The 27,420-nt window shown below is 48.8% G+C and overlaps 1 protein-coding gene across 2 annotated transcripts in view; it reads right to left on the reverse strand.

Moving 5' to 3' along the window:
- The window catches only part of MYO1B (myosin IB), a 376,700-nt gene that overhangs the window by 199,448 nt on the left and 149,832 nt on the right, over positions 1-27,420 (reverse strand). For both annotated transcript variants that reach the window (XM_075829974.1, XM_075829973.1), the window contains exons 11-13: positions 21,832-21,950; positions 13,330-13,416; positions 5,210-5,275 (exon numbers count right to left, since the gene is read on the reverse strand). In XM_075829974.1, coding sequence (XP_075686089.1) covers positions 5,210-5,275; positions 13,330-13,416; positions 21,832-21,950 — 272 coding nt within the window. The remainder of the gene's footprint in view (positions 1-5,209; positions 5,276-13,329; positions 13,417-21,831; positions 21,951-27,420) is intronic.

The raw sequence follows: 27,420 nt of genomic DNA on the forward strand, positions 1-27,420 counted from the left end.
CCCCTGTCGACAGCGCCATGCAGACCCCCTGTCGACAGCGCCATGCAGACCCCCTGTCGACAGCGCCATGCAGACCCCCTGTCGACAGCGCCATGCAGACCCCCTGTCGACAGCGCCATGCAGACCCCCTGTCGACAGCGCCATGCAGACCCCGTCGACAGCGCCATGCAGACCCCGTCGACAGCGCCATGCAGACACCCCGTCGACAGCGCCATGCAGACCCCGTCGACAGCGCCATGCAGACCCCCTGTCGACAGCGCCATGCAGACCCCCTGTCGACAGCGCCATGCAGACCCCCTGTCGACAGCGCCATGCAGACCCCCTGTCGACAGCGCCATGCAGACCCCCTGTCGACAGCGCCATGCAGACCCCCTGTCGACAGCGCCATGCAGACCCCCTGTCGACAGCGCCATGCAGACCCCCTGTCGACAGCGCCATGCAGACCCCCTGTAGACAGCGCCATGCAGACCCCCTGTAGACAGCGCCATGCAGACCCCCTGTAGACAGCGCCATGCAGACCCCCTGTAGACAGCGCCATGCAGACCCCCTGTAGACAGCGCCATGCAGACCCCCTGTAGACCGCGCCATGCAGACCCCCTGTAGACCGCGCCATGCAGACCCCCTGTAGATCGCGCCATGCAGACCCCCTGTAGATCGCGCCATGCAGACCCCCTGTAGATCGCGCCATGCAGACCCCCTGTAGATCGCGCCATACAGACCCCCTGTAGATCGCGCCATACAGACCCCCTGTAGATCGCGCCATACAGACCCCCTGTAGATAGCGCCATACAGACCCCCTGTAGATAGCGCCATACAGACCCCCTGTAGATCGCGCCATACAGACCCCCTGTAGATAGCGCCATACAGACCCCCTGTAGATCGCGCCATACAGTCCCCCTGTAGATCGCGCCATACAGTCCCCCTGTAGATCGCGCCATACAGTCCCCCTGTAGATCGCGCCATACAGTCCCCCTGTAGATCGCGCCATACAGTCCCCCTGTAGATCGCGCCATACAGTCCCCCTGTAGATCGCGCCATACAGTCCCCCTGTAGATCGCGCCATACAGTCCCCCTGTAGATCGCGCCATACAGTCCCCCTGTAGATCGCGCCATACAGTCCCCCTGTAGATCGCGCCATACAGTCCCCCTGTAGATCGCGCCATACAGTCCCCCTGTAGATCGCGCCATACAGTCCCCCTGTAGATCGCGCCATACAGTCCCCCTGTAGATCGCGCCATACAGTCCCCCTGTAGATCGCGCCATACAGTCCCCCTGTAGATCGCGCCATACAGTCCCCCTGTAGATCGCGCCATACAGTCCCCCTGTAGATCGCGCCATACAGTCCCCCTGTAGATCGCGCCATACAGTCCCCCTGTAGATCGCGCCATACAGTCCCCCTGTAGATCGCGCCATACAGTCCCCCTGTAGATCGCGCCATACAGTCCCCCTGTAGATCGCGCCATACAGTCCCCCTGTAGATCGCGCCATACAGTCCCCCTGTAGATCGCGCCATACAGTCCCCCTGTAGATCGCGCCATACAGTCCCCCTGTAGATCGCGCCATACAGTCCCCCTGTAGATCGCGCCATACAGTCCCCCTGTAGATCGCGCCATACAGTCCCCCTGTAGATCGCGCCATACAGTCCCCCTGTAGATCGCGCCATACAGTCCCCCTGTAGATCGCGCCATACAGTCCCCCTGTAGATCGCGCCATACAGTCCCCCTGTAGATCGCGCCATACAGTCCCCTGTAGATCGCGCCATACAGTCCCCCTGTAGATCGCGCCATACAGTCCCCCTGTAGATCGCGCCATACAGTCCCCCTGTGGATAGCGCCATACAGCCCCCACTGTAGATGGCGCAATACAGCCCCCCCTGTATAGAACGCCATACAGCCCCCTTTGTAGATATCTACAGAGGGGGCTATATGGCGTTATCTACAGGGGGGACTGTATGGCGCTATCTACAGAGGGGGCTGTATGGCGTTATCTACAGGGGGGGCTGTAAAAAAGGCACTATCTACAAGGGGGGGGTTGTGTGACACCCAGGGGAGGGGGGGCCCCAGTCAAAAGTTTGCTATGGGGCCCAGTCTTTCCTAGTTACGCCCCTGATTTACAGCATTTTTTTCTTTTAATGTTGATGATTATGGCGAACAGTTAATGAAAACCCCAAATTTAGTGTCTCAGAAAATTTGAATATTATATAAGCCCAATTTAAAAAATTATTTTTAATTCTGAAATGTTGGCCTACTGAAAAGTATGTACAGTATATGCACTCAATACTTGGTCGGGGCTCCTTTTGCATGAATTACTGCATCAATGCGGCGTGGCATGGAGGCGATCAGCCCGTGGCACTGTTGAGGTGCTATGGAAGCCCAGGTTGCTTTGATAGCAGGCCTTCAGATCGTCTGCATTGTTGGGTCTGGTGTCTCGTTTTCCTCTTGACAATACCCCATTGATTCTCTATGGGGTTTAGGTCAGGTGAGTTTGCTGGCCAATCAAGCACAGTGATACTGTGGTTATTAAACCAGGTATTTGTACTTTTGGCAGTGTGGGCAGGTGCCAAGTCCTGCTGGGAAATGAAATTAGCATCTCCATAAAGCTTGTCAAAAGAGGGAAGCATGAAGTGCTCTAACATTTCCTGGTAGATGGCTGCGTTGACCCTGGACTTGATATAACACAGTGGACCAACACTGTTGCTCAGTGGTCCAAAGTTCTGTTTTCAGGTGAAAGTAAATTTTGAATTTCATTTGGAAATCAAGGTCCCAGAGTCTGGCTGAAGAGTGGAGAGACATCAATCCAAGTTGCTTGTGGTCCAGTGTGAAGTTTCCACAGTCAGTGATGGTTTGGGGAGCCATGTTATCTGCTGGTGTTGGTCCACTGTGTTATATCAAGTCCAGAGTCAACGCAACCGTCTACCAGGAAATTTTCGAGCACTGCATGCTTTCCTCTGCTGACAAGCTTTATGGAGATGCTGATTTCACTTTCCAGCAGGACTTGGCACCTGCCCACACTGCCAAAAGTACCAATACCTGGTTTAATAACCACAGTGTCACTTTTTGAAATATATATAATATTCTAATTTTTATATATAATATTCTAATTTTCTGAGACAAAATGTTTGCGTTTTCATTAACTGTTAGCCATAATCATCAACATTAAAAGAAAAAAATGCTGGAAATAGATCACTCTGTGTGTAATAAATCTATATAATAGGAGTTTCACTTTCTGAATTGAATTACTGAAATAAATTAACTTTTTTAATGACATTCTAACTCATACATACATATATATATATATATATATATATATATATATATATATATATATATATATATATATATATCTCTATTGCCCCCCCCCCCGGAAGACCGTACCATACACCCACCCCCCCCTGGAAGATTGTGCCATACACCCCCCCCCAGAACATTGCGCCATAAAGCCCCCCTGGAAGATTGCGCCATACAGTCCCCCCGACTGTAGATAGCGCCCCCCAAAGCAATAAAACATTATACACATCTAGGCCCTGTTCCCGCGACTAATAGAGCTGCTTTAAAGCATCAACGCTGACGGGATCCTTGCGGAGGCCATCGTGATCCAGTAACGTCATCACGCCAGTCTGTGCGGAGATCCTGTCTCTGCGCCAGATAAGCTGCAGGCCGAACGTGGCCTGTAGCCTAGTACATGGCAGAGCAGGGAGATAAAGAAAAGGAAAGGAAAAATGTCTTAATGTTTTGTATTAAAAAAAGAATAGTAATAACTGATTAAGGCCTCATGCACACGGCCGTGCCCGTAATCACAGCCTGCAATTGCGGGACCGGCCACGGACGGGCCGCATTTTCGTGCCATGCACCCATACAAATTATGGGAGCACGGCCCGTAAAAAACGAAAAGTAGGACATGCTCCATAATTCCCGGTATGGCTATACGGCACGGACACCATTCTGTAGCGATACAGAAAGGTGTCCGCGGCCAATAGAACCGGGTGGGTCCATAATTGCGGACCGTTTTGTGGTCCGCAATTACGGAGATTTTTTACAGTTGCGTGCTTATGGCCTAAGACAGTTAATAATTTTATGAATAGCTTACATTATTTCCAGCTGTATAATGAAAGCGGTTATAAGCATTAATCGGACAAAAAGGAGAAAATGCTAATGCCGTGGTCAAAACAACGTGATCTATATTAATTAACTTAGTCTTCAGTAAGTAACAAAAGGGGTTGTCTCAGAATCAACAGTTATCACCTATCCACAGAATAGGTGATAATTGTCGGATCGCTGGAAACACCACCGATGGTACACCCACCGATTGCAAGTACAGAGGTCTCAAACCCCTAGATCCTCCTCATTGCACCACACACAGTGAGGAGGACATTGCCTGGAGCGGCGGTGAAGCATGCACCCGCCACTCCATTTAATGTCTAAGGGACTGACAAAAACAGAGCTGTACTTGGCTGTTTCTGTTTCAATAGACCTTAAATGAAGCGGCAGCACGCATCGCTCGACCGCTACTTCATTCAATGTTCTCCTCACTGTAGTCGAGCAGAGAGGAGAAACAAGGAGTTTAGGACCCCCGTTCTTGCGATCAGTAGAGGCCTTAGCGGTGGGTTCATTCATTAAAGAAGTGCTCTCGCAATTTTTTTTTTAATCTATCCCCTGTTTGTAATACACATGGAGTACAAAGGTGTTTAGCTAAAAATACTACAAAGCGCTTTATTCCAGATGTATTAGCCTCCATTCCAGTCCTTCAGCTTCACGTGACTGCACTCTAACACTCCGAATCATATAGGTTCTTCTATACCAGAGGTCAGTCTCTCTATGCATTCTCATAAGACTCAGATTGAAGCTCTCATAGGATTAAATAGACAGACTGATTTCCGGTCCACACAGAAGAGCCTGCATGATTCACATCTTAAAGTAAGCATAGTCCATCTACTGAACCCTCAGTCGATCTGTATGTCTAAACCACCGCCATGCAGTCCAGAAAACATCCACTTTAATACCTGGCCATACGTTGTCTTTACAAAAAACTTCAGTATAGTACAGGGTTACTAAATCCTTGCCTTCATTAAAAACAAGGAAAAGGTCTCTAGATTTACTTTGTGCAGGGGTTGAATATTCCTGCGGAAAATATGTACATATTACCATAAGATTTTATGAGTCATCTATACTACTTGCAGAAGATTTCCATAGCCCAAAATAAAATGCCTTACCTCAAAAATCTCAAAGCCATAGATGTCCAGGACTCCCATTACCTTCTTTCTTACTTTACTTTGTGCCTTAAGAAATATAAAATACAACGTTATAAATGATATTTACTGTGCTAAAGCATTTCCTCCGTGTCTATATTTCCCAGTCCCTATTCTAGTAAAGAATATCTGAACAATACAAATCTAAAAGGTGGATACTGGCCTGACTACAGTAATTGTAGAGGTCTGTAACAACAAATTTAGGCCCCATGCACACGACCGTAAAAAACCTCCGTTTTTGCGGACCGCAATTGCGGTCCGCAAAAACGGAGCCATTCACTTTCATTGAACACGGACACCTTTCCGTAGCACTAAGGAAGGGTGTCAGTGCCGTGGAAATGTTCCGGGAATTATAGAACATGTCCGTTCTTTCGCATTTTGCAGGCCGTGCTCCCATACTTTGTATGGGAGCACGGCCCGAAAATGCGGCTGTCAGTCAGCGGTCGGTCGTGCCCGCAATCGCGGGCCGTGATTGCGGGCACGGTCGTGTGCATTGGGCCTTAGACCATCTGTTGCCGTTGTTCAAAAACTGACGTGTTGGATATTTTAGTCGCTGCTTGGGTATAGTTGTATTTGAGTTCTGGTAATGGGCATATATCCCTATTGACATCAGTTTCTCAAGATTCACTTGTTCTACCTATTTCAACATTCACTATTGAAAGATCTATTGGCGTCTTATAGTCATAATGAATTTCTAATATACTTTCAGTTCTTCACCATTTTCAAGATCTATGTTTGCAGTTTGTGAAAACATTAGTCTTTACATTCACAGACTTGAAACCTGCCCAGCTGAGAGACTGAAACAAGTGTCTTTATAAGAAGATTAAGCTTTAGCAGGAAACCCCTTTTAATAGTGAATATTAAGGGCCCTGCAATAAAGTATAGTAAGTGGTGTCTGCGCAGGTTTTTATGATCCATTGGTGCCAGGATGAGTTGTATACTATATACAGAACACAATGCGACAATAAAATGGGTGACGTTAGTAACAGGACAAGGCAGGGGCGTAACTAGGAAAGACTGGGCCCCATCGCAAACTTTTGACTGGGGCCCCCCCTCCCCTGGGTGTCAAACAACCCCCCCCCCCCTTGTAGATAGTGCCTTTTTTACAGCCCACTCTGTAGATAGCGCCATACAGCCCCCTCTGTAGATCGCGCCATACAGCCCCCTCTGTAGAAAGCGCCATACAGCCCCCTCTGTAGAAAGCGCCATACAGCCCCCTCTGTAGATCGCGCCATACAGCCCCCTCTGTAGAAAGCGCCATACAGCCCCCTCTGTAGAAAGCGCCATACAGTCCCCCCTGTAAATAATGGCATACAGTCTCCCCTGTAGATAACGCCATACAGCCCCCCCTGTAGATATCCACAAAGGGGGCTGTATGGCGATATCCACAAAGGGGGCTGTATGGCGATATCCACAAAGGGGGCTGTATGGCGCTATCCACAAAGGGGGCTGTATGGCGCCATCCACAGAGGGGGCTGTATGGCGCCATCCACAGAGGGGGCTGTATGGCGCCATCTACAGAGGGGGCTGTATGGCGCCATCTACAGAGGGGGCTGTATGGCGCCATCTACAGAGGGGGCTGTATGGCGCCATCTACAGAGGGGGCTGTATGGCGCCATCTACAGAGGGGGCTGTATGGCGCCATCTACAGAGGGGGCTGTATGGCGCCATCTACAGAGGGGGCTGTATGGCGCCATCTACAGAGGGGGCTGTATGGCGCCATCTACAGAGGGGGCTGTATGGCGCCATCTACAGAGGGGGCTGTATGGCGCCATCTACAGAGGGGGCTGTATGGCGCCATCTACAGAGGGGGCTGTATGGCGCCATCTACAGAGGGGGCTGTATGGCGCCATCTACAGAGGGGGCTGTATGGCGCCATCTACAGAGGGGGCTGTATGGCGCCATCTACAGAGGGGGCTGTATGGCGCCATCTACAGAGGGGGCTGTATGGCGCCATCTACAGAGGGGGCTGTATGGCGCCATCTACAGAGGGGGCTGTATGGCGCCATCTACAGAGGGGGCTGTATGGCGCCATCTACAGAGGGGGCTGTATGGCGCCATCTACAGAGGGGGCTGTATGGCGCCATCTACAGAGGGGGCTGTATGGCGCCATCTACAGAGGGGGCTGTATGGCGCCATCTACAGAGGGGGCTGTATGGCGCCATCTACAGAGGGGGCTGTATGGCGCCATCTACAGAGGGGGCTGTATGGCGCCATCTACAGAGGGGGCTGTATGGCGCCATCTACAGAGGGGGCTGTATGGCGCCATCTACAGAGGGGGCTGTATGGCGCCATCTACAGAGGGGGCTGTATGGCGCCATCTACAGAGGGGGCTGTATGGCGCCATCTACAGAGGGGGCTGTATGGCGCCATCTACAGAGGGGGCTGTATGGCGCCATCTACAGAGGGGGCTGTATGGCGCCATCTACAGAGGGGGCTGTATGGCGCCATCTACAGAGGGGGCTGTATGGCGCCATCTACAGAGGGGGCTGTATGGCGCCATCTACAGAGGGGGCTGTATGGCGCCATCTACAGAGGGGGCTGTATGGCGCCATCTACAGAGGGGGCTGTATGGCGCCATCTACAGAGGGGGCTGTATGGCGCCATCTACAGAGGGGGCTGTATGGCGCCATCTACAGAGGGGGCTGTATGGCGCCATCTACAGAGGGGGCTGTATGGCGCCATCTACAGAGGGGGCTGTATGGCGCCATCTACAGAGGGGGCTGTATGGCGCCATCTACAGAGGGGGCTGTATGGCGCCATCTACAGAGGGGGCTGTATGGCGCCATCTACAGAGGGGGCTGTATGGCGCCATCTACAGAGGGGGCTGTATGGCGCCATCTACAGAGGGGGCTGTATGGCGCCATCTACAGAGGGGGCTGTATGGCGCCATCTACAGAGGGGGCTGTATGGCGCCATCTACAGAGGGGGCTGTATGGCGCCATCTACAGAGGGGGCTGTATGGCGCCATCTACAGAGGGGGCTGTATGGCGCCATCTACAGAGGGGGCTGTATGGCGCCATCTACAGAGGGGGCTGTATGGCGCCATCTACAGAGGGGGCTGTATGGCGCCATCTACAGAGGGGGCTGTATGGCGCCATCTACAGAGGGGGCTGTATGGCGCCATCTACAGAGGGGGCTGTATGGCGCCATCTACAGAGGGGGCTGTATGGCGCCATCTACAGAGGGGGCTGTATGGCGCCATCTACAGAGGGGGCTGTATGGCGCCATCTACAGAGGGGGCTGTATGGCGCCATCTACAGAGGGGGCTGTATGGCGCCATCTACAGAGGGGGCTGTATGGCGCCATCTACAGAGGGGGCTGTATGGCGCCATCTACAGAGGGGGCTGTATGGCGCCATCTACAGAGGGGGCTGTATGGCGCCATCTACAGAGGGGGCTGTATGGCGCCATCTACAGAGGGGGCTGTATGGCGCCATCTACAGAGGGGGCTGTATGGCGCCATCTACAGAGGGGGCTGTATGGCGCCATCTACAGAGGGGGCTGTATGGCGCCATCTACAGAGGGGGCTGTATGGCGCCATCTACAGAGGGGGCTGTATGGCGCCATCTACAGAGGGGGCTGTATGGCGCCATCTACAGAGGGGGCTGTATGGCGCCATCTACAGAGGGGGCTGTATGGCGCCATCTACAGAGGGGGCTGTATGGCGCCATCTACAGAGGGGGCTGTATGGCGCCATCTACAGAGGGGGCTGTATGGCGCCATCTACAGAGGGGGCTGTATGGCGCCATCTACAGAGGGGGCTGTATGGCGCCATCTACAGAGGGGGCTGTATGGCGCCATCTACAGAGGGGGCTGTATGGCGCCATCTACAGAGGGGGCTGTATGGCGCCATCTACAGAGGGGGCTGTATGGCGCCATCTACAGAGGGGGCTGTATGGCGCCATCTACAGAGGGGGCTGTATGGCGCCATCTACAGAGGGGGCTGTATGGCGCCATCTACAGAGGGGGCTGTATGGCGCCATCTACAGAGGGGGCTGTATGGCGCCATCTACAGAGGGGGCTGTATGGCGCCATCTACAGAGGGGGCTGTATGGCGCCATCTACAGAGGGGGCTGTATGGCGCCATCTACAGAGGGGGCTGTATGGCGCCATCTACAGAGGGGGCTGTATGGCGCCATCTACAGAGGGGGCTGTATGGCGCCATCTACAGAGGGGGCTGTATGGCGCCATCTACAGAGGGGGCTGTATGGCGCCATCTACAGAGGGGGCTGTATGGCGCCATCTACAGAGGGGGCTGTATGGCGCCATCTACAGAGGGGGCTGTATGGCGCTATTTACAAAGGGGGCCTGTATGGCGTTCTCTACAGGGGGGGTCTGTAGGGAATGCCATACAGCCCCCCCCCTGTAGGGAACGCCTTACAGCCCCCCCCCTGTAGGGAACGCCTTACAGCCCCCCCCCTGTAGGGAACGCCTTACAGCCCCCCCCCCCCTGTAGGGAACGCCTTACAGTCCCCCCTGTAGGGAACGCCATACAGCCCCCCCTGTAGGGAACGCCATACAGCCCCCCCTGTAGGGAATGCCATACAGCCCCCCCTGTAGGGAATGCCATACAGCCCCCCCTGTAGGGAATGCCATACAGCCCCCCCTGTAGGGAATGCCATACAGCCCCCCTATAGGGAATGCCATACAGCCCCCCCTGTAGGGAATGCCATACAGCCCCCCCTGTAGGGAATGCCATACAGCCCCCCCTGTAGGGAATGCCATACAGCCCCCCCTGTAGGGAACGGCACATAGCCCTCCCCCTGTAGGGAACACTATACAGCGACCCCTGTAGGGAACGACATACAGCCCCGTGTAGGGAACGCTATACAGCCCCCCCTCGTAGGGAACGCTATACAGCCCCCCCCTCGTAGGGAACGCCATACAGCCCCCCCTGTAGGGAACGCCATACAGCGTCTCCAATCCCCCAAAAAAATGCGACCTACAGTGTGAAAAGACATGTATCCCCTATCCACAGGATAGGGGATACATGTGTGATCGCTGGCAGCGATAGGGAGAACGGGGGACCGAAAGTCCCCCCAAGTTCTCCATGACTAACCTCTGACTTCCGGCGTCTGCGCAGCTCAATAAAAATGAAAGGAGCGCTGGTCACACATGCGCACAAGCTCGACCGGCGCTCCGTTCATTTCTACGGAGCTGCCGACACAGACCCCGGAAGTCCGAGGTTTGTGATGTAGAACTTCTGGGGACTTTCGGTCCCCCATTCTCCCTATCGCTGCCAGCGATCACACATGTATCCCCTGTCCTGTGGATAGGGGATACATGTCTTTTGTTTAATGGCAGAGCAGGGAGATACCTCCCTGCTCTGCCGTAGTGTTCAGTGGCGTCTCGCTGTAGCAGCCATAGCGGCTGCTAGCGGAGCCTCCGGCCATGGTGGGGGCCCGTGCCGGCGGGCGACACGGGCCCCCTCATGCCGCGGGCCCCGTAACAGCCGCTACGGCTGCTGTAGCGGTAGTTACGCCACTGGTGCCACCCCAAACAAATAAAAAAAACTTATGCTCAGCCATGTACCCGCGACGAATGGATCCTCAACTCCTCCGCAGCCTGAGACGGGACACTTGCATAGGCCAACTTAATGATCACGTCACCACACTGGCCTGCACAGGGATCCTGTCCCTGCACCTTATAGGCTGTGGGCCTAACATGGCTAGTAGTCTAGTAAACGGCACAGCAGGGAGCTATGTCCCTGCTCTGCAATAGTGTTGAATTGTATCCTCGTCCTAATCACGCAGATACAATTAAACGTGGCAGTCGCCAGAGGCCCCCGGCTGCCTGGTGCTAGTGACGCCACCGGGTGAGGGGGCCCATGCCACGCAGCCCAGCACATAATGTTATGTCGGGCCAGGTGGCACGGGCCCCCTCATGCTGCGAGCCCCGTAGCAACCGCTATGGCTGCTACAGCAGTAGTTAAGCAACTGGGTACCTCCAATGTTGCTGGTGTTCTCGTCCCCCACTAGAAGTTTATACCTGACAACCGAAGATTCAGCTGGCAGATCGGGCAGTACTGTTGACAAGGCAATCGTATGATGCACTAAAGCTTATCTACAATATTGAGCATCATATAAAAAAAACTTATGCTCAGCCATGTACCCGCGACGAATGGATCCCCCTTGTAGGGAATGCCATACAGCCCCCCCTGTAGGGAACGCCATACAGCCCTCCCCCTGTAGGGAACACTATACAGCGACCCCTGTAGGGAACGCCATACAGCCCCCCCGTGTAGGGAACGCTATACAGCCCCCCCCCCCCCGTAGGGAACGCCATACAGCCCCCCCTGTAGGGAACGCCATACAGCGTCCCCAACCCCCCCAAAAAATGCGACCTACAGTGTGAAAAGACATGTATCCCCTATCCACAGGATAGGGGATACATGTGTGATCGCTGGCAGCGATAGGGAGAACGGGGGACCGAAAGTCCCCCCAAGTTCTCCATGACTAACCTCTGACTTCCGGCGTCTGCGCAGCTCAATAAAAATGAAAGGAGCGCTGGTCACGCATGCGCACAAGCGCGACCGGCGCTCCATTAATTTCTATGGAGCTGCCGACACAGACCCCGGAAGTCCGAGGTTTGTGATGGAGAACTTCAGGGGACTTTCAGTCCCCCGTTCTCCCTATCGCTGCCAGCGATCACACATGTATCCCCTGTCCTGTGGATAGGGGATACATGTATTTTGTTTAATGGCAGAGCGGGGAGATATAGTTCAGTGGCGTCGCGCTGTAGCAGCCATAGCAGCTAGCGGAGCCTCCGGCCATGCCGCGGAGCCCCCTCATGCCGCGGGCCCTGTAGCAGCCGCTACGGCTGCTATAGTGGTAGTTACGCCACTGGGACAAGGATATTAAATCTTCTTGTACAGTGCCTACACCTAGAGTTCGCCATCCAGTGGCTCATGAGATAGGTGGTTTTCATGCCGTTGACTACTGCATTATGCACTAATGGCTGCATTAAACCCTTAATGACCAGCTAAATTTTTCAGTTCTTACCGCTCTGCCTTTCAGCAGCCATAACTTTTTTATTATTTCATTGACGTGGCCGTAGGAGGCCTTGTTTTATGTGGGAGAAATTGTATTATTTTTTTTCGCACTTTGGGAGTAGGAAAACATTTTTTTACTTTATAGGAAAAAGCGATTCTAGCCATTGTTTTTCTGGTTTATTTTTTATCCCGTTCACGTTTCACACTAAATAACCTGTTCGATTAATTCTTCTGGTTATTACGGTCATTTAGATACCGAATATGTGTAGGTTTTTTGTTTTTATTTAATGTAGGGGCTATAAAATATATTTTACGCAAAATTATTACTTTTTTGGGACATTTTTTTTTTTGTTACTTTTTTTTAAAAATCCCATTAAGGGATAACTTTATTTACAACTCTATTTCTTACATATAATGTATTAGCATACTCTTTTATGCTAATACATGTTAATTACATTGTGTCACTTTGACACAGGCTGCTGTTAGGGCACACTATGTGCTGCTCTAACAGCAGGCAAACTAAACAGACAGCCCTGGGGTTCTTTCTAGGTCCCCAGGGCTGACTGCAGAGGGATTCCCCGGTCTTTGATCACATCACCGGGTTTCTCGTGACACGATCAAAGAGGGGAGTTCCCTTTGATCTTGCTGCGGTCACGGACCATGGCTATCAAAGGGTTAAATGTTTTCCAACCCCAGCTGTGTATTTAGGAGGCTGCTCTAAGATCAGGAGCTGTAAGTTACAGGAGCACTCATCAGTCTCTTCTAGAGAGACACCAAGGAACGTTGCTGTAGACTAAGCACCTGCACCGCCTGCCGTCAAAAGGCGGTGGGCGGTCGTTAAGGAGTTAACAGAGTCTTACGTCTTTACTATGAGACTTCATAAACATCAACATGAGAGAGGAAGTCAGCTGCATTTTTGTGGTTTTTCTGGAATATGTCTAAAAATAGAATGTGCCCTTTTATATCCAAATCTTTCCTTCAAGCTAAAATAGTTTGGGAACCTTGGACCTACACAATGAATATACCTTAACGCTAAAATGTCTAATATTTCATACAAACTAAAAACTGTACATGTAGTAAGTATGCTGTACCTTAATGCTCTCATTTATTCGGTTGACAAGCCAGGAGAACAGTCTGAAGTACATGTTTTTAGCCAGCGCATCACGTGCATAGTAGGCCTAGATATAAGAAAGAGCAAAAAAGATTAATAAACAGGGGGGGGGGGGATAAAACAGAAGACCATGAACCTTATATATAAAAAATAGTGTAGACAAAAAAAACAGTTGCCATACCAACCAATTAGATTGACAAATGGAAGAATTTGATTGGCTTCCTAGGGCAACGCCTTTTTGTCTGCAACGGTTTCTATATATACTGTGACAATATAGAAGGGCCAGACCTAGGCCATAGGCCATGAGGGAAGGCCGTATGACCAGGGAAATAGGAGGGGAGACGTTAGGGGGCAGAGCTAATTACGGCAGCACCCAGTGCCTATATGTTCAGGCACCAATTGCCGTTGGAATGCTGCAGGTGAAGTGCCCCTGCTCCGCATTCTGCATTGCTCTTCTAGTTCTCCCTCCTCCCGCTGGGGATGGCTGACGACGTGGGGACTGTATTTGAGTAGCTCTGATCCCTGGCTGGGTTGTGATGTACATACTGGCTATTAAAGCACAGCATGGCCGTCGGTTGTGGTCGCCCCAGTGCCTGCAGGGCGTCTTAATTCCCCTACCACTCTGGGGGCTCCTGTGGGGGGGGGGAATCTGTAACAGTGAACCCCCCTATCCGATGGGCCACAGTGGTCACGTAGGGAGGGCCTACCTGCCTGAGCCAAGATGCCACACCTCGGGTCAATCACCCAGTCGGGAGCCACTCTAGGTACCCTGGAGAACAGGGTCCTGGGTCCTCCGCTAAGAGGGAGGGGTCGCAGGTCCCGGCCTGGCAGGAATCTGCTTCCCGTCCGGACTGAGTGGAGTCAGTGGGGACATTCTCCCTGTTGCGGTGGGCACCCGCTTACTCAAGACGACATGCTCCTGGATCTGAGGCGCGCCGGCCTGGTAATGGACCAGTTGGGAAGCCTGCCAGTACCCTTGATGATGTCCAGAAGGGTGCTGCTCTTAGCAAGAGTGGGGCAACAGAGGTCGTTGGCCTAGATGCCGGTGGTTGCCCGTAGGTCCCCAAGCTGGGGTAGGAATTGCCCCTCCTGATGCGCAAGTTCCGGCCTCCTGGCCCAGGACGTTGCAGACACCTACGCTGTGGGCCTTTTGGATAGTGCTGGCCTTCAGGATGTCCCGGTTCCTCCAGCTGGCAGGGTCACAGCCCCTGTGCAGCCTGGTGAGTCCATGTCTTTTTCTTGTTCTAGTCCAGCATTTTTTTTTAGATACCAGGGGGTGGGGGCTAATTTGGCCTTAGCGGAGGCCCGGGACTCTGGTACTGTTAGTGTAGAGCAATCAGTGGACGGGGAGGTGCGTAAAGTGTTGGGTAATGTCTGGGAGAATTTTTAACCTGTTATGATAGGAGTGGGGTGGCGGGTGGTCCGTCGCCTGTCCCACTGTGCGTGGGATCCCATGGGGCAGTGTTGCCATCCACGGTACGCTGAGGATCGGTTGCTGGGTCGTCATTGCGTGATCCCGTGGTTGCGGTGTCAGTACAGACTGATAAGGATACGGATGTGGATCAGGTTCGGTTAGACGATAAGGCAAAGGGGGAGGTTCATGTCTGCTTTGAGGGCCCATTGGGGGCCCATTTGAAGAAGGATGAATACGTAGAGATTTTTTCGCTACTCCCTCTAGAAAAGTTCAATTTAGATAAGAGCGAGCGGTTGGAGAGCAAGAAGGAGGAGGAGGAGGAGGAGGAGGAGCGCAGGTATAGATTACTTTTACGAATTTGCTGCAGGCATTCGACATTTTTGCTAGCGTAATTGGGGAGAAGGCGCCAGAGAACTGTTCGGACCTTTTCTGCTATATGGATGCAATTGGTGAGGCCCATAGGGTTTACGGGGGTCTGACTTGTCTCCAGTATGACCAGCAGCGGAAGGCGGTTCACCCTAGTATCAGATCGGATCAAAAAGATATTGGGCTTTGTTTACGAGTCATGGCCCCAGTGCGTTTTGGTCAGTGCTTTCTACGTGTGGCCGGGGGAGCCAGCCAGTCAGGACAGACGGGACAAAGGAGTAAACTGGGATTGTGATAGCAATTTATTGAGGGCCAGTGCAAGTTTGGCACAGGGTGTAAATTCAACCACTCTTGTTCTGCCTTTGGCAGAGTCGCCGATGGTGCATAAAAGAGGAAAAGGTAAGGGCGGTAGTGCGGGTGGACAAGCACGTGACTCCGGTGACTCTTGCCTCGATGCTGCTGTACCCAATAGGTTTCCTGACCAGGAGAAGGCTGTCCTGTTAGAGGAGGGGTTTCAGAGACTGTTTCGGGATCCCCTGCCCTCCCCACAAGGTGCCCTTCTCGCTTCATAATTTGAAGACCGCCCACCAATTTCCCTTGGTGCTTTCAGAGAAGCTGGGCAAGAAAGTCTTTCTGGGGGGATGATGGGTCCTTTTACATCACCCCCTTTTCCCGGTTTGGTGGTTTCTCCATTGGGGGTGGTACCCAAAAGAGAGCCAAATAAGTTCTGGCACTGCCATCATCTGTCCCATCCCAAGGGTTTGTCTATTAACGATGGGATTGACCCCAAAGTGTGTTCAGTGGTTTATACTTTGTTTGATGTGGTGGTCAAATGGGTTAGTTTCTACGGCAAGGGGGCTCTCATGGCCAAGACCGATATTGAGTCGGCTTTTAGTCTCCTCCCTGTGCATCCGGACAGCATACGGTTCTAAGGGTGTTATTGGGACGAGGCTTATTTTGCTGACAGGTGTCTACCAATAGGCTGCTCAATTTTGTGTGCCTATTTTGAGGCTTTGTTTGTTTTTTGGAGTGGGTGGTATGCAACAAGGCAGGTGTTGCATCTCTCATCCATTACTTGGATGATTTTCTTTGTGTTGACCCTGCGAGTTCCTCTGTATATTCCCTTCTTCTGGCTACGATGGAATGGGTGACGTTTCGGGGATCCCTTAGTCCCTGACAAAATGGAGGGTCCCAGGTCTACGTTGTTTTTTTTTAGGAATCACAATAGATTCCGATCCGATGGAATGTCGTCTGCCGATTGAAAAACTGTTGAATCTGTGCGAGGTGGTGCGACGAATGCGACGTTTGCGTAAGGTCAGTCATCGGGATCTACAGTCCCTGCTGGGGAAGGTTAACTTCGCTTCCTGTAATATGCCCAGAGATAGGGTTTTGCATCTGTGATTAGCGTTGACCACGGCAGGCATCCAGGTACCCCATCATTTTGTTTGGCTGGCAAAGGATCACAGGGACAATTTAGAGGTGTGGGAGGAGTTTCTGGGCAAGTATAACGGGCGATCGCTTCTCATGGCTCCGGTAGTGGATAGTTTAGATTGGGAATGGTTTACTGATGCGCAGGGACGTGTAAGTTTTGGGGCGTACTCTCCGGGTCAGTGTTGCGTGGCTCGGTGGCCACAGACTTAGGTACAGGAGGGTCTGGTCTGCAATCTTGCTCTCTGGGAACTGTTCGCCATTGTGGTTGCAGGGTCCATATGGGGCAACAGGTTTCAGTATAGGAAGGTCTGTTTTCATTACGATAACATGGGGGTGGTGTTGGCCATTAATAATGTGTCTGCCTCCTCTCACCCGGTCATTTGGTTTTTGTGGCGTTTGGTATTCTTGTGCCTTTCATTGAATGCCCGAGTTGTAGCTGTGCATGTACCAGGGGTCAAGAATTCCATTGCCATTTCTATCTCTCGCTTGCAGTGGGATCGTTTTCGGTTGTTGTCCCCAGACGCGGACACTGTGGGAATAAAGTGCCCTCCACAGGTCTGGGACTTGGTCTACAGTGGGCAGTGGATCTGATCCATTCGTCCTTTGTAACTGGGACTTGGCGTTCCTATGAGACGACGTGGCGTGAGTGGGTTGGCTGGTCTGGATGCAGTCTGTTGAGATGCAGATCAAGTGGTGGCGCTGTTACGCTTCTAAGGGCATGTGTCTGTCGCGGGTTGGTCGATTTCGAAGGTTAATAGTTTTGTGGCGGTTCCGGCCTTTGGTTTTAATTCTAGAGGTGTCAAGGATGTCGAAGGATTTCCTGGTCGGACAGGCCGTGAGGTGTTACCGTAGGGGGTAGGTCTTTTCCACGATAGGTGTCGTCCGGTGTCTTTCACTGCTTGAGAACTTGGGGTTGGTGCTGAATGAGGTGTGTAGTTGGTCTTTTTCCTGGGCGTTCTTTGGAGCTTTGCGGATAAGGGAGTTGGTTTGTGCCCAGCAGGTCAAGGGAAGGGGTTTGTTGGCTGAGGATGTTGTGCTGATGGACAGTAAGGTTGAAGTTTGGATCCGGCGCTCTTAAATGGATCAGCGGGGTAAGGGCAGGCCTGTAGTATTTCCCCTGGGGTGTTGATGCACTGCCTTAGTCGGTATTAGTCTGGGCGCCCTCCGGGTTTTGGCCAGTTGTTGTACTATTCTGATGGCTCTTTTCTCTCCCATCAGTTTCCATGGGTTTTCGAAAATGTTTGCGAGCTGGGACTGGATGGTTCAGCTTTTTCCCCTCATCCCTTCCGCATTGGCGCCATGGAAGGATGGGGCCGTGGCCCGGAGGTGGTTCGGCGGATCGGTAGATGGGAGGGTCTTCGTATAACACTCCGTGTAACGTAATTTAATTTTGCTGCTATTATTTTTCTGATCTTCCCTCCTTTTTGTGTTTGATTCATTTGGGTGCAGCTCCTCGTCTGGTGTGGATACTGGGGTATTCTCGCGTTCATTGGGGAGCAGAACGAGCGGATGTTCGTCCTGATGGTAGACAGTCGGGCTTCCCCAGGAGTGTGGCTGTGTTGCACTGGTTGAGACAGAAAGGTACGTGTTGGATTAGTCTACTGCCGGCCTTCAACCGTTATGCTGTCCTGGACAGGGCTCCGGATGTTCTTGTTCTGCATGTGCGGGAGAGATGATCTGAATTTTCGGCCTTTCAGGGAGCTTATTAGGGATATCCGCTATGGTCTTCTACGTCTGTGGGCACTATATCCTGCTGAGATTATGGTGTGGTCAGAGATTGTGCCACGGAGAAGGTGGCGGCTGGCTCGCTCTGTGGTTGGCGCGAATAGAGCTAGGGTGAAGATGAAAAGGGCTGCTTCTGCTTTCGTTGTTCGGGATGGTGGAGTGTTTATGCGCCATTACGATTTTGAGGATGGTCAGGAGAATTTCTGGCTGGCTGATGGTGATGTGGTGGGCATTTATCTTTGGGCGCTCATGAAGGTAGGCTCGTGGTGGCGATCCATGGAGTTGGTATTAACCCCTTCCCGACATTTGACGTATCCATACGCCAAAGTCGGGTAGGGGGAAGTATGGAACGGGCTCACAGAGTGAACCCGCTCCATATGATGCGGGTGTCGGCTGTTTGTTACAGCGGACACTTCAAAGTAACGAGTGGCATCGCGCTCGAGCCTGATCCCGCTAGTTTAACTCGTTAAATGCTGCGGTCAATAGCGACCGCAGCATTTAAATCGTTAGAAAGAGGGGGCGACCCACTCTAACAGCTCATCGCTCCCCCCGCAACGCAATCGCGGGAGGGCGATGGTTGCTATGGCTGCCTAGGGGCCTAATGGCCCCCAGGTCCGCCATCTTTGTGCACCTATTAAGCCCTGCCTTTCAGAATCACGATATACTGCAATACAAATATGCAAGTAAAAATTTTCGTAAATTTTTTTTCCCAAGAATAAAAAGTTAAAAAAAAAACCCCTTTTCCAATTTTCCCCCTAGAGCATAGTAAAAAAATAAAATAAAAAAATAAACATATTTGGTATCGCCGCGTCCGTAAAAGTCTGAACTATTACAATATATCATTATTTAACCCACATGGTGAACGCCATAAAAAAAAAAAAATTGTAAACGCCAGAATCAGAATTTTTTGGTCGACTAATCTCCCACAAAAAGTGAAATAAAAAAAGTGATCAAACCGTCGCATGCACACCGACATGGTATTATTAAAAACTACAGCTTATCCCACAAAAAATAAGCCCTCATACCACTTAATCGACGGAAAAATTAAAAAAGTTATGGCTCTCCGAATTTGGCTACACAAAATAAATTTTCTTTTTTACACTTCGGTTTTAAGTAGTAAAATATAGAAAATATATATATTTGGTATCGCCGTAATCCTATTGACCCACAGAATAAAGTTAACATGTTATTTTAATTGCACAGTGAATTCCGTAAAAACGGCATGCAAAAAACCATGGAGGAATCTTTTTTTTTTTCATTTTTTACCCCACAAATAATTTTTTCCCTGTTTCCTAGTACATTATATGTCAAAATAAATGGTGCTACGAAAAACTCGTCCCGCAAAAATCAAGCCCTCATTGTACTATAATTGACGGAAAAATAATGGCTTTTGGAAGGCGAGGAGGAAAACACTAAAATGAATATCTGAAAAAGGGCTGCGGCAGGAGTTAAATTGGTAGGGGAGGGATTTATCGTGGGTATGGTTCCTCCCAAATTGTGCAATATGGAGGGTCTGGTTTTCTTTTGGGCTCCTGCTTGGTGGTGTGCCAGGGAGCGGGTGTGAATTATTTGCCATCTGCGGTTAGTCACTCTGCCTCTGAGCCTGTGGAGATTCGGCTGGGGGTTAAGAAATATGTTACAAATATGTGCAGATTGGCAGGGCCAGATCCTTTTTGCTCCAAGGTCCCCTTTCCTTCGTGTGATTGGTCAGAGTGGGTAAAGTGTTTTATTTTGTTATATTTATTGTACATTTTCTGGTATTTTTGATGCTATGTTTGTCAATAAACTGACTGCTGTGGCCAATTTGATCAAATCCTGAGTCTTCGTTGCTATTTGGTAAAACTCTGTGGTGGATAGAAAAGTGTGTGTTGGGGGAGGGGGTTAATATAGGAAGGATGGGATTGGGGGGCTTGGCCAGTTAACGTTTTCAGAAAAGGTTACAAGAATACAAGAACTGAACTCCATCATCCCTTAGTCGTGATTTTGTAGACAAATACATACAATTACTGGTTAGAAGTGTATATCAGAGTAGTACAAGTTTAAAAAACAGTGAATATTTATGAACACTAGAAAAAGAAAACAAGCAGAAGTTAGGTACTGACTGTATGACCAGAATTTATATAATAAAAAACATCACACACTTAAAGGGCATTTTGCACTAAAAATAAAAAGTCAGGCCTTGAGTTACTGTATCTGCTTATGTTAAGTTGTTAAAGTGTATCTGTCAGTATAATATGCTGCCCTAGTTAAATGGAGCAAATTATAAAGACCAGGTAAGAAGAATAAGGCTATGTCATTCGGCGTGTGCACCAGAAAATGCTCCTGACACATATCGCTAATATATGTCCATAGACCCATATAGGCACGCTGGAATATATAGGAAAAAATCACTTACAGCATTTAGGCTGCAAAAAATAGAGAGGGAGGGAAAAAGAGAGAGGGTGAGAAAGAGAGAGAGAGGGTGAGAAAGAGAGAGAGAGGGTGAGAAAGAGAGAGAGAGGGTGAGAAAGAGAGAGAGAGGGTGAGAAAGAGAGAGAGAGGGTGAGAAAGAGAGAGAGAGGGTGAGAAAGAGAGAGAGAGGGTGAGAAAGAGAGAGGGTGAGAAAAAGATCAGATTATTGGTGTTGCTTTTTAAAGAGGCTCTGTCACCAGATTTTGCAGCCCCTATCTGCTATTGCAGCAGATAGGCGCTGCAATGTAGATTGCAGTAACGTTTTTATTTTTTAAAAAAGAGCATTTTTGGCCAAGTTATGACCATTTTTGTAGTTATGCAAATGAGGCTTGCAAAAGTCTAAGTGGGTGTGTTTAAAAGTAAAAGTCCAAGTGGGCGTGTATTATGTGCGTACATCGGGGCGTTTTTAATACTTTTACTAGCTGGGCGCTCTGAAGAGAAGTATCATCCACTTCTCTACACAACGCCCAGCTTCTGGCAGTGCAGACACAGCCGTGTTCTCGAGAGATCACGCTGTGTCGTCACTCACAGGTCCTGCATCGTGTCAGACGAGCGAGGACACATCGGCACCAGAGGCTACAGTTGATTCTGCAGCAGCATCAGCGTTTGCAGGCAAGTAGCTACATCGACTTACCTGCAAACGCCGATGCTGCTGCAGAATCATCTGTAGCCTCTGGTGCCGGTGTCCTCGCTCGTCTGACACGATGCAGGACCTGTGAGTGACGACACAGCGTGATCTCTCGAGAACACGGCTGTGTCTGCACTGCCAGAAGCTGGGCGTTCTGAAGAGAAGTGGATGATACTTCTCTTCAGAGCGCCCAGCTAGTAAAAGTATTAAAAACGCCCCGATGTACGCACCTAATACACGCCCACTTGGACTTTTACTTTTAAACACACCCACTTGGACTTTTGCAAGCCTCATTTGCATAACTACAAAAATGGTCATAACTTGGCCAAAAATGCTCGTTTTTTTAAAATAAAAACGTTACTGTAATCTACATTGCAGCGCCTATCTGCTGCAATAGCAGATGGGGGCTGCAAAATCTGGTGACAGAGCCTCTTTAAACAAATGCAGAACTTTGGTTAATATCTAACCTGGGAAACATTGAGTGTTGTGGAGACTTTCTCTTGTTTGGCTTCCACTGTTCGGAAACTGAATGCTCGTTCTAGTACGCTCTGATCAATGCCCGTCAACTCACAGATTTCTTTCAACTCTAAATGTTAATAATTAGAAAGAAAATACATCGATTGTTATAGAAGTGATTTAGGCAAAATAAATATAACTGAAGTAAGTTTTTATAAAATGTGTAAAATTAAAAATTATCATCATTATCTCAATCATTGGGTTGTCTCTTCACTCTGTAATATTGTGTTTATTGAGGAGCAAAACTCTCAAGTTTCATTTTATTTCAGATTCGGCCGATTCAGGCCTGGTTTTCGTTCCAATTTCAAAGGGACACACTGAGGTATTAGAACACACTAACGTCTTCTAATACTGTTTATTAACATTTACATGGTAATTTTTACGGGGCTACCCGCTGTCTTTGACCACCTTTCTAAACTCAGTCAATGACGCAAATAACTTCATTACCATTACAGATGGAGTGCTAATGCGCCATTACGATTTTGAGAATTTCTGATTGGCTGATGGTGGTGTGGTGGACATTCATCTTTGGGCGCTCATGATACAGGAGGGTATTGAGCGTGCTTTGTTGGTGTAGGTTAGCACGCATACTTGGAGTCACTTTCAAAAGTCGGTCAATGACGTAAATAACTTCATTACCATTACAGAAGGAGTCCTGCACTCTGGCACAGCGGAGCCCCCAAGATGAGCCACAATTAAATAAATAATTTTAATAAAATCACAATCAACTCTAGTAACCTGGGTCACATGTTGTAAACGAGCCAATGAGAAGTGCTGGGGAAGCATCACTGGAGAGGTAAGTATAATAATTGGATTGTTTATTTAGGTTTATAAATGTGTTTGTTTGGTTTCCCTGTACTCTGGCTGCTTTAGGCCCTGTTCACATGGAGTATTTTGACGAGTTTTTGGGCGTGGAAACCGCTCCGCAAAACTCGTCAAAAACCATCCGAAAATGCCTCCCATTGATTTCAGCATGCCCTGTCTTCGTGCGGTTACGCTTCTGACCTCCCATTGACATCAATGGGAGGCAGAGAAAGCGTATTTCGCTGAGTTTTTTGCCCGTAGCACTCAATGGGCGCGAGCGGAAAACGAAGAAAAACGCAGTGAAGTTCGCAGCAAACGGCGTGCAGGAAGGTCAAAATCTGCCTCAAAATCCCAAACGGAATTTTGAGGCAGAATTTTCCTCCTACAAAAAACTCTGTGTAAGCTCAGCCTTCGGGTTACTCTCGGTCATGCAATGACTGAGGGGTTACTTTCGGTCAATGCATGAATGAGAGTTTAACGGCGGCTGGCTATTTACTAGTAAAATAGCCAGGCACCATTTTTAAGGATTCGCTCGAAACAAGTATAAAAAGTTCAGTTTTCGAATGAAAACAAAAACTTTTGAAAGTTTGGGGTCAAATCCCGGTTCTACCAAACCGATTCGCTTATCTCTAGTTGTGTTGAAGAGACAGATAGGCATATAGCCAGAGGAACATTATGGTACATAACATAGGGCATTTTCATTCAATACCACTGAAATACCCCAGGCATAGAAAATGTCTATTTTGCGGCATTATATATTATGTGTAAAATACGATCCTGTATATGACAAAACAGATCCTCTTAAATGTATATAGGAACACAGTCTACATAGGCAAGTAGGTGCAACTATCACCAGAGACAATAATATTTTTCTGTTGGTAGGAAACCAAACAGTGTTTTGCAATGGATTTTGGATTGGATTAATGTTAATATACCGTATATTTCAGACTATAAGACACAGTTTTTAGCAAGAATAAATCTTGCTAAAAAGCCCCTGCGTCTTATAGTCGGCAGTCAAGGGACCCGGCAGCGCCGGGCCCCCTGACCACTCCTTACTTAACCCCTTCCCGACCCGTGATGTGCCGGCACATCATGGAGCGGGGAGGGGATGATGTATTGAGCAGGCTCACGATCTGAGCCCGCTCCGTACACTGCATGCGTCAGCTTCTGACACGCTGCTCTAACGGTCAGGAACAGTGATGGCACTGTTCCTAGCTGTTTAACTAGTTAAATGCCGCGGTCAACAGCGACCGCAGCATTTATAGTGGTTTTCCCGTGAAGGACATTTATGACATATCCACAGGATATGTAATAAATCTCAGATAGATGCGGGTCCTACCTCTGGGACCCACATCTCTCTAAAGAACGGGGCCCCCTAAACTCTGTTCTTTCTATCTTACCCGGCTCCGCTTTCTTCCGGCCACTTCCTGGTTACATGGTCGAGTTACGGAAACAGCGTAACTCGTTGAGCTACGCAGTTTCCGTAACTCCCATGCAACTGAATAGTAGTTAAGGAAACAGCGTAGCATGCTACGCTGCTTCTGTAACTGCCATTCACTACTATGGGAGTTGCGGAAACAGTGTAGCTCAGCTAGTTATGTTTCCTTAACTCATTCATGTATTGCAGTGTATTGTACCAGCGATCTAATGATCGCTGGTTTAAGCACCCTAGGGGAACAAATAAAATGTGTAAAAAAAAAAAAAGGTTAGATACATTTTCAGGAGTGAAAAATGTTTTTAAACGTTAAAAAAAACAACCTTTTCCCATTTTTCCCCAAGCACAACGTAAAAATATTAATTTTTTTAAAAATTGGTATCGCGTCTGTAAAAGTCCGAAACTATTACTATAGCGCATTATTTGACTCACACAGTGAACAGCGTAAAAAAAATAATTTAAAACCCCAGAATCGTTGTCTTTTGGTCACCATAGCGCTAAAAAGAATTAAATAAAAATTGTATGTACCAAAAAAATGGTGCTAATAAAAACTACAGCTCGTTCCGCAAAAACTAAGCCCTCACCCCGCTCAAACGATGGAAAAATATAAGTTATGGCTCTCAGAAGGTGGTGAAACTGAACGAATTATATTTTTTAACCAATAGTTATTTTCTTTGTAAAAAAAGTAAAATATGATTTTTTTTTTCCTATTTTCTGTTGTCTAAACCCTGGGTGTGTATTATAGTCAGGTGCATCTTATAGTCCGAAAAATACAGTACTTAAAGGTGTTATCCATCGCCATAAAATTATATGTCAACCATCCAATAACTCTATATTAAGTGACTTACTAATATACTACTTCTCATTGAAGTGTGCCAATTTGACGATTAAAACCAGTCACGTGTTCCTGGAAGTCCTGTAGTTTATTCAGCAGTGATGACCTCTAGAGCGCTGGCACAGTGACAATGTTGTAGAAGCCAGCCAGCCTCCTTCATCCACTACCCAGTATATGCACAATGTGGGCAGGGATAGAGTAGCACAGGGGAAAGAAGGGGATGCTGGGATTTGTAGTTTTAGGCCTTGTTCATACGGCGCTTAAAAAATCACAACGTGTAAACGTGTCAAAACCGCTATTGTTTCTGTAAAGCGCCTTTTAAAATGCAGGCTTTTTTATGCATTTTCATAATGGTTTTTTTTTACGCTTTTGGGCGCGTAATTAGGGCTCCCATTGACTATGGCGAGTTTTCGGCGTGTTTACCAAGCGAAAGAATTGCCCTAACGGTTTTGTTTTTTTCACAATGCATTTTTTTTTTTTAAATACACTCACGTAAAAAAAATGTTGTATGCACTAACACGCTTTCCCATTGATGTCAATGAAAAGCGTAAATCATGTGTTTTTGATGAGTTTTTCAGCTTCAAATGCAAATGCCTTGCAGCGCATGCTGAAACTGCAAGTCCCACCTCACTATGGGCAGCACGGTGGCTCAGTGGTTAGCACTATTGCCTTGCAGCGCTGGTGTCCTGGGTTCAAAACAACCAAGGACAACATCTGCATGGAGTCTGTATGTTCTCCCCATGTTTGCGTGGGTTTCCTCCGGGTACTCCGGTTTCCTCTCACACCCCAAAAACATACCAATAGGGAATTTAGATTGTGAGCCTCAATGGGGACAGTAAAAAAAAAAACAAGAGAACCTCTGTACAGCGCTGCGTAATATGTTGGCGCTATTATAAGTAACTTAAATAAATAAATATCAAGCAACTCTGGTGTTACATCGGGTGCTTTAACGAAAGTAGCCATGTTTTAAGGTGGGTCTTGTGGCTTTTTTTTTTGGGTCCCCCGGATAACCCCATTAACCCCTTCCCGCGATTGGGCGTGACTGTACGTCCAAATTCCAAGTGAGTTCCCGCACTCGGGAGTACAGTCACGTCCTGGAGATAAAGCGAGCACAGGAGTAGTGCGCGTTTTATCTTCAGCGGCTGTCAGCTGTTATACACAGCTGACATGCCGCTGCAATGGCTGTTACCGCCGATCGCAGCCATTTAACCCCTTCAATGCGGCTGTCAATGACGTCCGCCGCATTGAAGTGGTTCCCTCTGTACCCCCCGCGATGGATCGCGGGTGGCGATTGTTGCTTTGGCAACCAGGAAGCCGTTACTAGGCTTCCTGGTTGCCCAGGTACGGAAGCCTATTAGGTCCTGCCCGAGGCAGGACCTAGTACGCTAACTGTCAGTTGAAGAATGACAGTTACGATGCACTGCACTACATAAGTAGTGCAGTGTATCGTAGCGGGGATCAGAAGACCAGATCTTCAAGTCCCCAGGTCAGTGTAAAAGAAAAAGTGAAAAAAGTAAAAAAAAATGTGAGAGAAAAATAAATAAATAATAAATAAATAATAAAAACAACACTTGCCCTGTTTCCCTGATCAACTCCTTTATTATTAGAAAAAAAATGAAAACATGAAAAAAAAACTATACATAATAGGTATCGCCGCGTTCGGAACGGCCTGATCTACAAAAATGTCACATTTTTACCGCACGGTGAACACCGTAAATTTTTTTTATAAAAAACAATGACAGTATTTTATTTTTTGGTCATCTTGCCTCAAATTTTTTTTAATAAAAAGTGATCAAAAAGTTGCACGTAATGCAAAATGGTACCAACAGAATCCACAGCTCGTCACGCATAAAACAAGCCGTCCCGCAGTGATATCAACTACAAAATAAAAAAGTTACGGCTCTCAGAAAATGGCAACACTAAAACATGATTTTTTTTGAAAAGTGTATTTTTGTTGTGGGAACATAGTGAAACGTAAAAAAAACTATATAAATTTGGTGTCGCTGTAATCGTATCGCCCCGCAGAATAAAGTTAACATGTTGTTTATACTGCACGGTGAACACTGAAAAACAAAAAAAACAAAAGACGTGCTAGAATGACTGTTTTTTTGTTTCCTCATCTCCCAAAAAATGGAATAAATGGTGATAAAAAAATCGCATGTACCCCAAAATGGAACCAATAAAAATTACAGCTCGTTCCACAAAAAACGCGCCCTCACTCAGCTCCGTCAACAGAAAAATAACACGTTATGACTCTCAAAACGCAATGATGCAAAATGATTCTAAATGTCGGCCCAGACTAATTTTTTATATCCAGTAAAATTGAACTAAATACCCCACATCGTCATTTGCTGGACTCCGCAGGTGGACCCCGTAGATGCAGCGGAGATGAGGACACCTTAGGGCCTTGTGCTGCTTATAGGGCTAGTGAAGAAGTCAAAGATTAGGCAATACTGGGGTGCAGAT

Source organism: Rhinoderma darwinii, chromosome 6, assembly GCF_050947455.1.
Source record: "Rhinoderma darwinii isolate aRhiDar2 chromosome 6, aRhiDar2.hap1, whole genome shotgun sequence".
Lineage (NCBI taxonomy): Eukaryota > Metazoa > Chordata > Amphibia > Anura > Rhinodermatidae > Rhinoderma > Rhinoderma darwinii.